The sequence below is a fragment of the Procambarus clarkii genome, chromosome 12, assembly GCF_040958095.1.
Source record: "Procambarus clarkii isolate CNS0578487 chromosome 12, FALCON_Pclarkii_2.0, whole genome shotgun sequence".
NCBI lineage: Eukaryota > Metazoa > Arthropoda > Malacostraca > Decapoda > Cambaridae > Procambarus > Procambarus clarkii.
Window position 1 is genome coordinate 15,515,978 of NC_091161.1, and position 17,294 is coordinate 15,533,271.

Here is a 17,294-nt window from a genome sequence, read left to right on the forward strand (position 1 = left end):
AACAAGGAGGCCACCTGATCACCATAGAGATGATGATAGACTCGAGTCAAAAAACCATACGCGAAGACTCGAGGAGAAGATCGAACCAGCTACGTGACGTACCGGCCCGATCTGCTGAAAGAGGCGGAGCCGCGGGAAAACCCTCGGTTCGGACCGAGGTTCAGCGCCTGAAAGCAAGGCTGTGCCGGCCACCAAGGGGCCAGAAGGACAACTCTCCCCCGGTAAGTCTCTAAGCGAGTCAGGACCTGGAGCAACAGCCGAACCGGGGGAAAGAGGTACAGGAACCCCCACCTCGACCAGTCTAGCCGAAAGGCATCAACCCCGACGGCCACGCAATCGGGGAAGGGCGCCGCATAAACGGGAAGACGCCGCGACCACGCCGACGCGAAGAGGTCCACTTCGGGGCGCCCGAACGTCTGGCAAAGCCAACGGAAGGACTCGTCGTCGAACCGTCCACTCCGTGGAGAGGGGAACGAAGCGAGACAGGGCGTCGGCCAAGACGTTGGACACGCCCCGTACGTGAACCGCCAGGAGAGCCAAACCCCGAGAACTCAGCAGACGAGTCACCCGAAGCGACCAACCCCAAAGAGACAAGGACCGCATCGAACCCCCGCGGTTCAGGCAATGAACCACCGGAGAGCAGTCCGAATGGAGCCGAATCGTCGATCCGCGGGCCACCCGAATCCTCCCCAGAGCAAACCACACCGCCGCGAATTCCCGCACCGTACTGTGAGCTCGACGGAAGGACGGATCCCAACGCCCCTGGCCGGCCTGGTGAGCACTGGTCACAAAACCCCAGCCGAGAGACGACGCATCCGTGTACACATCGAGCGAGGGCTCGGGTAGGCGCCAAGGCACTGAACCCCGAAAAACCCGAAGAGGAAGCCGGTGACGCAGCAACCGACGCAAGTCCCCCGGGGGTCGAACTCTGCGATCGCGAGAGAGGCGGAAGGGGGAACCCCGAAGGAACCAGAACAGCCGTCGAAGCTAAACCCGACCCGGCGGGTAGACCACCATCGCGAAGTTCAGGCTTCCGCACAGCCCCTCGAGCAACCGCTGGGTGACCCGAGGGCCCTCCACAAACAGACGAAGGCGGGACCGCAGCCGCAGGAGAGACTCCGGAGGGAGAGACAAGGAGGCGGTTCGAGAGTCCCACACGAGACCCAGCCAAGTCCGAACCTGAGAGGGAACCAGATGGGACTTCCTCCAGTTCACCAAGAAACCGAACCCGGCGAGCTGGGAAAGAACCAAATCCCTGGCTAGCAAGCAAGCTGACTGGCTGGGAGCCCAAACCAGCCAGTCGTCGAGGTAGGCCAACACCCGAACACCTAGGAGACGCAAACGAGCCACCACAACCCGTGTAAGGCGTGTGAACACGCGAGGTGCCAGGTTCAACCCGAATGGGAGACAACGAAAGCGGTAACTCAGACGCCCCACTACAAAACCGAGCCAGTCCCTGAACCGCGGATGAATCGGGACATGCCAATAAGCGTCCCGGAGGTCCAGGGACACCATCCAAGCTCCCGGCTCCAAGAGGAGCCGAACCTGAGACCGCGTAGTCATCCGAAAGGAGGGGCAATGAACCCAGGGGTTCAGACGGGACAAGTCCAGAATGAACCGCAGGTCCGCGCAGTCCCATTTCGGAACCGGAAACAGACGGGAAACCCATCTGAGGGACGACGTCGTTTCGACGACGCCCAAGCGTACCCACTCCAAGACGACTCGACAGAGCGCAGGGGAAGAAGCCTGCCCTGCCAGCCTCGACCCCCCAAAGGGGGGAGGGGCCACCCAACGCCACCGCAGGCCGCGAGACACGACCCGAAAGGCCCACGAATCGTGGGACCAGGCGCGGGCGAACAGCGCAAGCCGCCCCCCCATCGCCCCGTCAAGGGGGGCAAACCGCGAAAGGGCCGGCGACCCTTACAAGACCCAGAACCCCGCACAGCGCGAACACCGCACCGATCAGACGAGGGAGGGTCCGCAGGAGGAGCCAACCCCAAACCTGACACCAGAGGCCTACCACGACGAGAGGAACCCCGAGCCCTGGCACGACCTTTCCGGGAAGACCCACCCCGGGACCCCCGGAAAACCAACAAGTCCGACATCGGACGACAAGCCGCCGACGCAGCCTGAATAAACTGCGCCACGGCCGACTCCCCAAACAGGAGAGGACAAAAAGGTGAAGAACGCCTAAGAGCCAGAGCCCAAGCAGATTCCACGGAGGAACCCAGCACCGCCTGCCGACACGCGAGACGGGAAGCATAGAACAGGGAAACCGCATCCCGCAAAATCGGCGTGAACAGCTTCAACAAGGCAGCCGACGAACGCGCAGCCGAGGACAAGGTGCCGGACCCCGGGACGGACCCAAGCGTCCCCACATCCTCCACGAGCCAATCCGAAGACAGCTCCAGGAGGGAAAAGAACCGCAAGGCCGAACACAAAAAGGCCCCGGGCGCGCAAGTCCTCCGCCACGAGCGCCGCCGAAAGGGAGGGAACCTGCACATGGAGCTGAATAATGCCCACATCGCGGGGAAGGGCAGGGGCAAACAAGCACTCATTCAGGTACTCAAGTTCACCCCCCAGGAAAACCTGATGCACCGTGGAAGCTTCCCGCCACTCCAGCGTGCGGGAATGACAGAAGGAATGCCAGGAATCCAGACCAAACAAGGGGCAGTCTGCTAGCCAGGACAACTCCGGAACCTCGTAACGGAGCCAGAAAGGGAACGAAGTCCCAAACCTGAACGTGGACGGATCCATTTCCGAGGCATAATCCGGGTCACGCAGGAGGTAAGCTGCAAAGGCCGCTCGCACCACACCAGGTTGGATGCGATAAGCCGAAAACCTCCGGAAGGACGGAACCGACGTACCCGGGGGAACACGGAACCGAACCCGGGGAGGGGCCGACACCAAATCCAACTCGTACGCAGAGGGGGGAAAAGAAAACCCCACTCCTTGTAACAATAAGCCCCGCTCAGTGGGAAGAAAAACCCAGGCGGGGTCCAGCGGGGCCCAAGGCCCCCAAGTCAGCCCCTCCCCAGCCTCGAGGTCCGTCACCACAGGACCCGAGGCCGAGTCCTCTCCCCAAGCCCCGACCCCACAAGACAAGGACGGAGCAGCCGGAAAAGCTGGAGGAAGGGGGGCCCACTGGTCAGACCCTGAAGCTTCGGCCGGGAGACAAGACTCGAATGCCTCTGCCGCCCCCCCAGAAGGGGCAACCCCCGAAGCTGCCCGAGTCTCGAGATCAAGTAACCCCTGCTCCGACCCCGAAACCCTCAGACGCTTCGGGGCCGGAAGCAGGGGCGGGGGACCAGAACGAACAGAAGGGGAAGGACGAGGAGGTGCGGACTGAACCAGGATCGAAGCGACCCCCACCCCCAAGTCCGGGTCTCGAAAAGCAAAGCGGGGCAGCCCCGGGGCATCCGGGGAACCAACCAAACGAGCGCGTTGCAACAGACGAAACCTAGACTGCAACGCACGTGCTGCCCGTACCCGAATAGAATCATCAGAGGATTGGGTAAATTGAGTCACAAGCAAGCAGCAACACCCACAGGACTCAGGGTCGAAAGTATCACCGACCCAACAGGCAGCGTGGCAGAGGCAAAAACAATGAGGGTCACCCTGAGACAAGGGGACCGAGCAACCCTCAAACTCGCACACAGCGAGTGGGGACTCCGGGGTCACATCCATCGGACCCACGCGCCCCCTAGGGGATTCCCAGGGTCCTGAGCGTTTACTTTAAGAGGACTCGCGCTCAGGTAGTCCCAGGCAGGGTGCTGCAAACCGGCGCCCAAAACTACCAAGCAAACTTCTAAAGCTGAACCCCAGGGACGTGTACACTCACGGGGACCTAGCAGGGGGCGCCACCGAGGAGAACAGTGGAAGGGCAAAAACAAACTGAAAAAATGACAGAACCCCCCACCAGGCAAAAACAAAAAGAAAAACAAAACCCCGCAAGAGGACAGCGAACCCCAAGGAACAGAGCCGGCCGCGATGTCGGGAAATACAAGCTGAGCAGCACCCTGCGCCCCTACCAGTGCAAACTGCCTCTTACCTGCCGGTAACAAGGGAGAACAGAACACCCAAGAGCCCAACAGGCGGCCGAAAAACCGAAAGGTAAAACGGACCAGCAGAGGTAGACCCCGAGGAGCCTGTGGAAGGTGGCCCCAAGCCCCAAGGGCAGTACTTACAGGGCACCTAGGGAAGGCAGCCCTAGGCGCATGCAGCCCGAGTACTGAAGATAACTCCTGGCTCTCGCACCCACAAAACTAACACCACACGCAAAGCACAGTGCAGTAGCGACACCGGAGCCAGAGCACACGACCATCGCCTATAGCATCAGCCTCAAGAACTGAGGTGTGGGTAGCCGGCGCGGGGGGTCTGGTGCTCCCCCTTCCCCCTCCCGGGGAGGGGGGAGCTGCGCAGACAGCGGCGCGGCAGTGTGTGACGTCACACTAGTTTGCTTGTTTTCGGTTGGGGAGTTCTATCCACTAGTTCGGTTTTAGGCAGCAATTTTAACCAGAATAGGGGTTTGTTTTGGGGCGCTTACCTTCCTGGGTGCCTGTTCCGGTCGATGGCAGACATAGAATGCTTCCAACTACACGGGGGCTTCTATAGGCCATTGCTCCCCTTGCCTCTCTGAGGGGGGCCCGGTTCTGGCCGTGGTCCCCGGTAGGCCTAAGAACTCCATACACATGACTGATGCCAAAGTCTGACATTAGCATATCAGCCTGGGATAGCTCCGGGGAGCCGACGGGGCTCCCCCCAGAAAACCATGATGTTTAATGGTGATAAATTCCAGGTACTCAGGTACGGCAAAAATGAGGATCTTAAACATAATACAGGGTACAAAAACACAATCGAATCTGCCCATAGTAGGAAAACAGCATGTCTGTCAAGGATTTGGGAATAATGATGTCCGACGACCTAACGTTTAGGGAGCATAACCAAGCAAGTATTGTGTCAGCCAGAAAAATGATAGGATGGATTACGAGAACCTTCAAGTCCAGAGATCCCATCACAATGGTTGTACTCTTCAAATCACTTGTGTTGTCCCGTCTTGAGTACTCACTTGCTCAGTACTCACTTCCCCCTTTAGAGCAGGAGAGATTGCTGAAATAGAGGGAATACAGAGAACATATACGGCATGCATAGACAAGATAAAGCACCTAAATTATTGGGATCGTCTCTAAGCTCTCCAAATGTACTCACTAGAAAGGAGACGAGAGAGATGCCAAATAATATACACATGGAAAATACTGGAGGGACAGGTCCCAAATCTGCACTGTAAAATAATAACGTACTGGAGTGAACGACATGGAAGAAAATGCAGAATAGAACAAGTGAAGAGCAGAGGTGCAATGGGCACAATCAGAGAACACTGTATGAACATCAGAGGTCCACGGTTGTTCAACGTCCTACCAGCGAGCATCAGAATTATTGCAGGAACAACCGTGGACATCTTCAAGAGGAAACTAGATTGTTTCCTTCAAGGAGTGCCGGACCAACCGGGCTGTGGTGGGTATGTGGGCCTGCGGGCCGCTCCAAGCAACAGCCTGGTGGACCAAACTCTCAGATGTCAAGTCTGGCCTCGGGCCGGGTTTGGGGAGTAGATGAACTCCCAGAACCCCATCAACCAGGTATCAACCAGGTATCAACCAGGACCCAAAGGTTCAGACAATGAACTACTGGGGCGCAGTTTGAATGAAGCCAGATCACAGAGCCCAGCGTGATCCGAATCTGCCACAGCGAGAACCACACTGCTACGAACTCCCACACTAGGCTGTGAACTTGGACAGAACAACGGACCACAATGATTCTGACCAGCCTGGTGAGCACTGGTCACAAAACCTAGCCAAGAGACGAGGCGTCTGTGAACACATCGAGCGAGGGAACAAGAAATCACCATGGCACCGAACCCCGAAAAACCCAATTGGGATTGCTCCGAATGAACCAGAACAGCCTCCAAAGCCAAACCCGACCCAGAGGGAAAACCAACAAGGCGAAGTTCAGACTCCCGCACAGCTGCTCGAGCAACCGCCGAGTGACCCCGAGACCCCCCCCCCCCCATCCCCAAGAACAGCTGAAGGCGGGACTGCAGCTCAAGCAACACTGCAGGAGGAATTAAGGGTCACGAAAGATGACCAAGAATCCCAGACCAGGCAAAGCCAAGTCTGAACCTGGAAAGGAACCAAATGGAACTTCCTCCAGTTCACCAGGAACCTGAACCCGGTAAGCTGGGAAAGAACCAATTCCCTGGTGAGAAAACACACAGACTAGCTGGGATCCCATACCAATCAGTCATCGAGGTAGGCCAACACCCGAACACATAGTAGATGCAGACGGGCCACCACGACCCGGGTAAGATAGGTAAAAACCTGAGGTGCCAGATTCAGCCCAAATGTAAGGCAGCAAAAGCAGTATGCCTGACACCCCACCACGAAACCTAACCAGTCCCTGAACCCCGGATGAATGGGATCATGCCAATATGCATCCTTAAGATCCAGAGACACCATCTAAGCATCAGGCTTTACTCCCCCCCCTTGTGCAACGGAGCTGTATTTGCAGATTTAAGTGCTGCTGGTATCTCCCCTGTATCCAGGCTCTTTCTCCATATTACGCTGAGTGCTCTCGCTACTGGTACTTTACATTTCTTTATGATTATTGAATTCCATGAGTCAGGCCCAGGAGCTGAGTGCATAGGCATATTGTCAATTTCTCTTTCAAAGTCTTCCGAGTTTGTGGTAATATCCGTTATATTATCTGCAGCTTGAATGTCATTCATAAAGGAGCTGCCTGGGTCATCAACTTTCATGTTGTTTATTGGTGTGCTAAACATAGCCTCATACTGGCTTCTTAGAATTTCGCTAATCTCTTTGTTGTCCTCTGTGTACGTATCTTCATTTGTAATTAATGGTCCAATACTGGTCGAGGTTTTTGATTTTGATTTTGCGTATGTGAAAAAATATTTCGGATTTTTCCTTATCTCTTGTATAGCTTTCTGTTCCAATTCCATTTCCTCAGACTCATATGATTGCTTCAACGTTTGTTCTATTTCTTCGATCTCCCTGCTTAGGCTTATTTTCCTTGCTTGTGATAGTTGTGTCTGCCGAAGCATTTCCGTTATTTTTTTCCTTCTCCTGTACAGTTGTCTGCGTTCTCTTTCTAGAGTGGTCCTCTTTCTGCCCCTCCTCACAGGCACGTGCTTCAAGCAGACCTTGTAAGCTTCAGCTGTCAGTTGAGCTATTCCCTGTGTGGGAGTTTTGTCGCTTAAGACCGTCTCCCATTGAATGGTTGCAAGGTCTACATTTATTTTTTCCCAGTTGATCCTCTTATTGTTGAAATTGAATTGATTGAATATTCCTTCTCACTTGTTGGGTCTCTTAGACCTACTACCGTTATTTATGCTAGTTCGCACTTCAACGAGCTTATGGTCTGAGTATGAAGTATCTGAGATTGTGATGTCTCTGATTAGTTCATCATTGTTTGTGAATAACAAGTCTAGTGTGTTTTCATTCCTAGTTGGTTCTGTAATCTGTTGATTGAGCGAGAATTTGTCACAGAATCTCAAAAGTTCTCTGACCTGTGGTTGGTTATTTCCCGTGTCATTCCCTGCTATGATATTTGTGTTTGCCATTCTCCATCTTAGACTCGGTAAATTGAAATCTCCAAGGAAGATAATATCTGGAGCTGGGTTTGCTAGGTTATCAAGTATGTTCTGTATTTTGTGCATCTGCTGTGAATTCCTCAACCGTTGTATCTGGTGGTTTATATATTAGAATAATAATTAGGTTTAGTTTCTCTACCTTAATTCCAAGTACCTCTACCACCTCATTAGTTGAGTTCAGTAGTTCTGTGCATACCAGGTCTTCTTTAATATACAGACCTACTCCTCCATTTGACCTAGTTTTTCTATCACATCTATATAAATTATAATTTGGAATCCAGATCTCACCATCCATGTAATCTTTTGTATGAGTTTCCGTGAATGCCCCAAATATTGAGTTTGACTCTAATAGGAGGCCATGTATGAACTTAACTTTATTTCTTGACTTTGGCTTTAAACCTTGAATGTTTGCAAATATGAATGATTGTCCATATTGTGTGTAACTTCTGGAAGGTTTTGGTAGTTCTCCCTCCTCTCTACCCTGATCCAGGGTGTGTTGAGTGTGGTAGTTTCTGTGTAGTTGGGGGGTGTAGCATGTGTGGGCTTGATGACGAACCGTAGTCCAGTCTTGGGCATTTCCCCCTCTCCATCCGTACTCCTGCCACGTTTCTGCCTGTCTGTTTCTCCCTCTGTTTCTGCCTGCCTCTAAAAAATTTTCAGGGCTATTATATTGGACTTCCTCTCTTATATAGCGCTGTGTACCTCTGACGTGGAAATCAGGGCAATGAAGATCGTAGCATTTCCTCTCATTAACAGGGAGTTTGCATAGCTTAGGGTGAAAATATCTACACTCTGTATCAAAACGACATCTGCCTTTCCCTAACCAGTTTCGGCATTTCTGTGGGTGCATGAATGAGCATTCCGTGCCTCTGGGAATGCATATCTGCACTGTCCTTTTGCATAATACCTGCAAATATTTTCATCTGTGATTGTATTATTTTTGTTTGTACCCGTGCACGACTTGGCTACCTCTGTGTTTTTTGTTCCAACTTTCTCGTTTCTGCATTCATTCTCGGTATTGCCCTTATCTTTGTTCTTGTTGCTTTCGTCTTTCTCATTTGTGTTCTCATTCATCTCATTTTTTCTCTCCTTATTCATGTCACCAGTTTGCTCTACAATATTGCCTTCATTTTTGTGTACCTCGACACTATGTCCTTCTACATTGCTACTTTGACTCTCTAAATTCTCAGTCCCTGGGCTGTGCTCAGAGTTCGTTGCTGTCTTTATATACTCTGCATATATTTCTGGTAGTTTTTGTGTGAATTGTAGCCTGTGTACTTCAGGAATGTTATTCATTAGTTTGGAAATGTTTTCCCACATCTGTCTGTCTCTTTGATAGATCCAGTAGTTACCTTCCCGGTTTGCATATTGTGTAGGTAATCCTGTACAACTCAGGTGAAATCTTATGTTACAAATGTTACATACAATGCCTACAACACTCTTCCGAAGTGGCTTAGAACAGCCTCCACACTCCCCCATGTTGGGTTTGTGGTGTTATATTATATGTTGTCCTCCCAAATACAATATTCAAATGCAATCGTCACTAGGCGGGGTGACACTTTAAACTGATGCTTGGTCGTCCGCACCACCAGGAACCACGTGCTCAGTCGACTCATACTTGTATCAACAAAGTCGCAAATCGTAGCAAAGGTCGTAAGTAGAGTTGAATTTGGCAACGAATTGGTGCTGTAACTCAAAAAATTCGTAAGTTGGGGCATTCTTAAGTCGAGGTTTCATTGTATACAGTATTTAAATTTTTTTTCAGCACTGTGTGCATACTTTACCTAGTAATCAACCTAAGTATCAGGGGACCATTGAGAGAGCATCTTGACCAACTATCTGGCACTGAGGACAATAATTGCTCTACTTGTGAGAATTTTGACTATACTTTTCAAATTACGTGCAAGAAAAGTATGAAAATTATATTCGTTTTCTTTATACACTAATACAGACCAGAAATGTGCACAAATTTCCATAAATTTTATTTTTATTTATGTTGAAAAATAAATGAGGAATGCTGAGAAATATGTGAGGAATGTATAAATGTTTATACAAATTCTTATATTCACCCTATTCCACTAATTCTAATTAACGAATCACATTTTATTTTGCTCAGTAAAATACAAATTTTAGATGTTGCTGAGTAGGGCCCCGAGATGCCCAGAATGTTTACAGTCGGCAACACACCAACGAATCAGAATGTTAAGTGTTAAATAGGAGGAGGCCCAGCAGCACTAGTCTGACAAGTAGTAAAGAACTCTATAATAAATTTACCTGAGTTATCTGCTGCAACTTTCCTTGATAGAGAGAGATTCTGGCTTGAGTTTCCTGATCTTTTTTCTGCATGGCAACACTGAGTTTTTCTTGGTTAAGCTGCTCATGGTGAAGCTGCAGTGTTCTCACTTGAGATTCCAGCACAGTGGACAGAACACTCCCGTACCTTTCACTAACACTGTTGTTAAGGGTAGATATGTATGTATTATTTAGGTTTGAATTGTCTCTTTGCTGACTCATGTTTACTGCAATACATTCTTGTGAATGGCATTTGCAAACTTTGGCATTACACACACAGTTAGTTATTATCAGGTCATTTTTTATACCTTGAATACAGGGTTTGTTCGGTAATTTTTCTCTTGGGTCAGAAATTGAAGAAGCATTTGATTGAATAGAGTCAGACATATTAAGTTTGGAATTTGACATGGATTTTACGGCTTCAAAGCAGATTTTCCTGATATTTTCTTCTTCATCTTCAACATTTATATTTCCTTTGTAGCCATCAATAGAATTAACTAAAGTATACAGCCGTTGACGGACCCGACTCTTTAATTTGGGACTAACAGGAATATCAAATATATTCCTCTTTACAGATGATGCATCTGATTTTATGATTTTTGAAAATGGTTGGCTTTCGTTTATGCTTGATTTTGCTGATATTTCATTACAAATTGGATTCATAATGGAACATTTTTTAGTAGTGTCACAATCTGCTTTTATTTTAGTTTGATGTAATGTTGACAAACTATTTTCACACTCATCATCTGATCCTAAACTCTCAATTTGATGTTCAGTTATATCTTCCAAGTCATCAATGGATGACAGCAATGGGTCATCAAGGATCATCTGGCTTGGCAAAATTTCATACTCGGCAATTTTGCCCAGAATTTGACTAGTTTTAATTGGTGTTGATGTTACATAGGCTGAGGTTGGATTTTCTTGGCCAACTTGCCCTTGGGACTTGACATTAGTCTCTCTCTGATGATCAGGAGGAACCTGACTGGAAATTACTCCTGAATCTTGAGACCTACTCATGCTTGAATTTTCAGATGCAGCTCTTATTCGGTTTTCTTCAGTTAAGCTTCCTGCTGCTTCAACTGCTGTTGTGATGTTTGAGCCTTCACAATCAAACACTTTATTACTAGCCATTCTGCTGAATATTGTGACTAAATAATCCACTTTCCACGTTTTCATCAACCGACCGCATGGCACCTTTCAACAGCACTTCTGAAAACAAAACAGTCATTATATAACAAATTCCAATGTGAGAAAATATGTTCATATTTACATTGCAGTACAGTAAGTACTATAGCTTATACTTCTAATGCAACCCACTTTCCACTTATTGGCATGTGTATAAAAACTTAATACCTAAAACCTTATTAAATGTTGAAACAACTATTCCTGACTTCAAATGATCAATACTTCATTCTTTATTGCAGGTCTCAATAAGTCATGTTCAGCAGACATTTACCAGCTAAATAATAGGGATAAGCAAAGGCTTCCCTCTCCTCTCCCGCAGTTATATGATAAAGCTACATGAATTGGTCTATGCTGTTTGCAGCTACAGCCTGCAAGTTTGAATGGTCTGAAGTTTGAAGAAAATTAAAGTTTGTAAGTGAACTTATTACCATAGAATGTCAAAAACCAGCATTGAATGTAATGAAACGCCATTTTCTGGGTGACTCCAGGAGGCTCCCCGGAGTTATCCGGGTTGATATGAATGTATTAGACCCTGGCATCAGTCAAGTGCATGGAGTTCTAGGTCTACCGGGGACCACGAGCCAGAACCTGGCCCCCCTCAGAGAGGCACGAGAAGCAATGGCCTATAGAAACCCCCCATGTAGTTGGAAGCATTCTATGTCTGCCATCGACCAGGTCAAGCACCCAGGAAGGTAGGCGCCACAAAACAAACTCCTATTCTGGTAAAAATATTGCTACTGAAAGCCAAACTAGTGGACAGAATTCCCCAAATGAAACCGAGCAAACGAGCATGAAGTTACCACGTTACCGTGCCGTCGTTTGTTCCACCCCCTTCCCGAGAGTGGGAGAGGGGAGACCCAGACCCTCATGCCAGCTATCCACTCTGCAGTTCTGAGGCTGGATGTCAAAAATCACAAAAAAAAATACCACCGACTCGAGGGAGGGAGAATTGCCGAGGAGACTCCGGGTCTCGCCCAGAAAATGGCATTTCATTACATTCAATGCTGGTTTCCTAGAGGCAGCCTCGTCAGCTCCCCAGAGCTGCTTAACCAAATTCAAAAACATGATGGCCTTACCAGGGAGGCAGTCAGCCTTCACTCCTCAATGCGAAATCGAGACAACTGGCTGGAACCGCTGACCTAATGTGACACAGGCCCGACTAGGCGCAGGAAGACTGACAAGGTATCGAGCAACCAGGACCCTGTTCGACCTCCAAAAACTCCATGCCCGAATGTCAGCCCAAGACATGTCAACAAAGATGGCAGCCAGTGCAGCAAACTTACGAACATTGTGGGCACGAGGATAGACAGCAGGCTGGCTAGATCGAATAACTCTGCGGACGACCTGGGAGACCCGAACCCTGGAACAGGAAAGAAGGGAAACCGGGTAAACCCAAAGCGCATCCCTGGCCACCGAAGCCACGGCGTGCAGGTAACGGTGGAGAGTCGCAACCATACACAACACATGATGCACCCCAGATTGACCAACCAAGTATCAAACACCCAAGGACCCCTCCGGAAAGCAGCAGTCTCATTCTTCACCAGAAAAGTAGCAGATGGCTGCAACCAAACAAACCTACCACTAGGACCAATAGACCAGAAACCCCTGCGCCAGAGATCATGAAGCTCTCCGACATGACCACCAAAGGCCAATGCCAACAAGAATAGAGCTTTCGGCACTCTTAAACCGAAGGGGCCACCACAAACTGAGGAGAAGAGAGAAAAGAGAGCACCCAGTCCAATGACCAGGATGGCTCAGGCGGCACATGACCAGGCCAGAGGTGAAACAACGCATGAGACAGCTTGCGGAATGGCACAGAAGAAACATCAACACCGAACGCAAGCTGCATAGGCTCCGCCAGTGCTGCACACGATACGAGGCGACAGTATTCGGCATAAGATGACGCTCCTGGAACAACCACAAAAGGAAGGGGAAAAAAAAAACTATCAGAGACAGACGTAAACATACAAAGAGACAAGAAATAACAGGAGGACCACTGGGAAACTTCATACTGTCGCCGGAACGAAGCCCGCAGGTAGGACACCATAAACAAAGCCACCTGCGCACCATACAAGTAGTGATACACCCCACGTCAGAAAAACCAGATGGGAAGATCTGAGGAGAAGATCGAACCAGCCACGTAACGGACTAGCCCGATCTGCTGAAAGAGGTGGAGACACGGGAAGACCAGCAAGCAGCCCCTGAAACCAAGTCTGGGCCGGCCACCAAGGTGCCAGAAGAACAACTCTCCCTTGGTAAGTCTCCAAGCAAGCTAGGCCCATTTAGCAACAGCGGAACCGGGGGTAAGAGGTAGAGGTAACCCCACCTCGACCAGTCCTGCCTGAAGGCATCGACCCTGACGGCCTCACAGCTGGGAAAGGACGCCACATATATCAGGAGACGCCCTGACCACGCTGATGCGAAGAGGTCCATCTTCGGAAGCCCATATGTCTGGCAGAGCTAACTGAATGAGTCAGCGTCGACCGTCCATTTCATGGACAGGGGACTGAACCGAGAACCATGCATGAGCGATCATGCAGGGTGTGACGTCATCGCCCATATTGTCGGCTCAATTACTTCGTTGGTAAGTACAATTGATTTTTTTTTCTTGTGGTCAGGGAACACGACTTAACAGGTTAGGAAGAACAATTTTTTTTTTTTTTTTGGTATGCGCCGTGGGTAACAGATGCTAATTAGCCCGGAGCAACACAAGGGTTAAAGTTGAAGTCTCCCAATACCAACAATCGGGATTTATCTTTGTGAGCTCTTACCATAATCTCTCTCATGACCATTATGAGGCCCTCTCGCTTGTCATCCAGTTCTTCCTTTGTCCATGTGTTGCTTGCTGGTGGGCTGTAGGCATTTAAAATTACCAGCTTATCATCTTGATTCCAGATATGCAATGCCATTATGTCAATATGTTGGGAGTTTTCAATTATTAACTCTCTTACCTTCAGGTGTTCTTTCACCAGCACAGCCACTCCTCCTCCCTTCCTAGTTGTCCTGTCACGTCTCCAAACTGGTTAGCCCCTTGGGAATACGACCTCATTTATAATGAGTTCATATTAGACTCGCATGGTGAACCAAACGAGTTTCATCTCTGTTAAACACTTTCGCGCGCCCGGCTAACGTTAAAAAAAAAGCGGTATGTGCGCACGGCGTTTTTGTCGCTTAAGCGGCAAAACAAAAATGTGTATACTCTTTTTACTCTCCTGCCATTAGTTCTCGAGCTACGTATTTCATTTTGGTACCAATGTGTTCGCAATAAAATTCTCTAGAAGAACATTAGTAAAAATGTCACGAAAGGTATAGGGATACCAGCACCAAATAAATAACTACGTAGATGACTCGCCGTGAGCGCCAAACAGCAACAAAATGTTTCTACTCTTGGGATTGTTGTCAACTTCACACTTGTCCTACAGCGTTAATTTTGGTATCAATGGACTCGCAATGAAATTCCTAACACAGAGATATGAATATAAACGTAGAATCATGGTTGCGGCCCACCCACAAGAGTGTGGGAAGTGGCCGAACTGTTACCCGGTATCGCTGACGCGACGACACATGTGCGATACGGCGCTTTGAAAGTTTATACTTATTTCACTGTCCTGACATTATTTTTCTATGTACGTCATTCATTTTTGTGCCAATGTGTTCGCAATAGAATGTTCTATGAGCACGTAGGTAAGAAAGATCAACAAAGCGTAAGTTAGAATAGAATAGCGCCAAATATAAAACAACGCTGGAACATATGAGTGAGCGTCAAACACACACGAAATGTTTTTACTGTTGTTATGTTTGTCAAGTTTATACTTATTGCATACAGTTATTTTTGGTTGTACATTGATCGGAATAAAATTCCCTAAACAGACATATGCATATAATACATGATATGGGGAAAGCATTACCAGTATAAACGGCTAAAGTCACCCACCTGCAACCCGTTTGGGACACTCATGCAGACACACGCTACACCCAAAAGAAAATCTATGAAGGTTCGAGTCAACTTACGGCAGTTTATGTGATACAGTGTTCATTCTGGTATCAAAATACTCGTTTCAGTTTGTAGTTCATGCGATTTTCAGAATCAACTGAATCGCTGGAGGTTCACCATTCAGCCCGTCCTCCAAACAAAGATCCAAAAGTGATTCCATGCACCCGCCAAACCCCCTGTTTATGAATGAAAAACGGTTGACACACGACTCACAACTGCTGACGTTCGAACATATCCGGAACAAGTGCTTCACTGACGAATTTTGTTCGAATCACATCGCTATAAAGGCTTTACCCACGTACTACAAATACAAATAATCGCCAACAGAACCTAAACACCTAACCTAACCTATCCTATGCCTATACTGTATATACACAATATGCTATTATAATATTAATTTATACTTGAGAAAATTCCCGTTTTGAATGAACAGCATATTAAAATTTATGAATGCGTCTGTGGGGTTGACCGCTGAATGTAATGGACTTGAGTTGAGGACGGGTTGCAACATTTGAGTCAGAGTCATCTGACAAAACCGTCTCGTCAAATGGCAGTGTGCCAAACATCTCAGGTTCTGATTCGGTTGCTGCTTCAGCTTGAGGTGTTGAAGTGAACAAAGGTCGCCTCACACCAGATGGTCCAGGAGTTTGCATGGCGTCGCATAGGCAGGACCTGTGTCATCATTTATGTCTGGAGCGTGCCGCAAGTGTTGAGATACTGTTGAAGTTTGAGGCCAATCTTCCGGGTCCCAGCGCAATAGGGGCCCAAATTGCCACCTCGTGGAACTGTAGCAATGTTAGCTTTTTTCGATCAGTTGTGTTGTATTTGTACAAAACAAAGGCATTATGCAATGCGATTTGCAGGAAATAAAACATTATCTTTTTGGTCCACTTGTGAGTTTTCCTGGTAAAATGGTAATACCATTTGATCGAAGTGGTCCACACCTTTCATGAACTTATTGTACCATGCAGCCTAGTGGTGAGAAAGAACCTCATGGCGCGCAGTTTGAAACAAACTCAAAGTAAATCAGATTAAAACTGAATTTTATACAAATATTTTTATGAGGACATCATTTTATGTCCACTGTGCAGAAGCGGGTAGACGAAACAGGACATACCGTTATGTCCAGGGCATAGTAAAATGTTAATGCAACAATATCTGGGACTTTGAGCTGAATTATATCCTTCAACTCCAATATTTTCGATCTCACTCCGCCTATGTTGGTATATACAATTTTCAGGAACATGTTCCCCTTCCCTTTGTTCTTTAAAGGAATGGGGTGTAAAGATTTTGTTCCTTTGTCTTTATGTCCCATTTCACAAGCTTCCCAGTCCCTGACACTTTGTAGAAAAAAAAATTCCTTTCTTCTTCATTTCTATCCCCATTTAGACGTTTTGCTTCAACGAGGTTCATTTTCAGCTTTTCACTGTCCTCCTTTGAGAGGTCTTGTCTTATTGACCAAAGTTTGCCATCTTCGTCACATTGCAATTTTCTGGCATTTCCAAGCACTTCTGTCATATACTTCACTCCATTAAATGTCACCCTTAAGGGGCGGTTCTTGTCTTTCTTATATTTACCTATCCTCCTAAAATCACTGACATGCTCCTTTGAATTTAGGCCTTCTCCTAATCCTACTATTTTTTCTATGATTTTCATCTCTTATTTTGCTCTGTCCACCCTAGAGGAAATTTCCTTCTCTAAACATCCAAAAATGATTATGGACTTACTGTACTTCTATCTGCAGTGTTTTGTACCAGTTTACTATTGGTTACCAGTTCTTCCCTAATTGCTTGCCTAAGATCCGCTTCTTGTTTGATATTTCTGGTTTTGACTTCCAAACACACTTCCTTAACCCTTAAGTTGCGCAAGACATCATATGATGCTTAGAGTGACTTGCAGTAAATTGACCATGGCATCATATTTTTTTTTTTTTTGAGATATGTACAAGAGTTGTTACATTCTTGTACAGACACTAGTACGCGTAGCGTTTCGGGTAGGTCCCTGGAATACAATCCCCTGCCGCGAAGAATCGTTTTTTCATCCAAGTACACATTTTACTGTTGTGTTAAACAGAGGCTACAGTTAAGGAATTGCACCCAGTAAATCCTCCCCGGCCAGGATACGAACCCATGACATAGCGCTCGCAGAACGCCAGGCGAG

At 48.0% G+C, this 17,294-nt stretch overlaps 1 protein-coding gene across 2 annotated transcripts in view; it reads right to left on the reverse strand.

The window, feature by feature from the left end:
* Positions 1 to 17,294, reverse strand: part of LOC123772933 (putative leucine-rich repeat-containing protein DDB_G0290503) — a 393,605-nt gene that overhangs the window by 329,357 nt on the left and 46,954 nt on the right. For both annotated transcript variants that reach the window (XM_069323327.1, XM_069323326.1), the window contains exon 2: positions 9,938 to 11,164. In XM_069323327.1, the coding sequence (XP_069179428.1) occupies positions 9,938 to 11,131 (1,194 nt within the window). In that variant the 5' untranslated portion in view covers positions 11,132 to 11,164. The remainder of the gene's footprint in view (positions 1 to 9,937; positions 11,165 to 17,294) is intronic.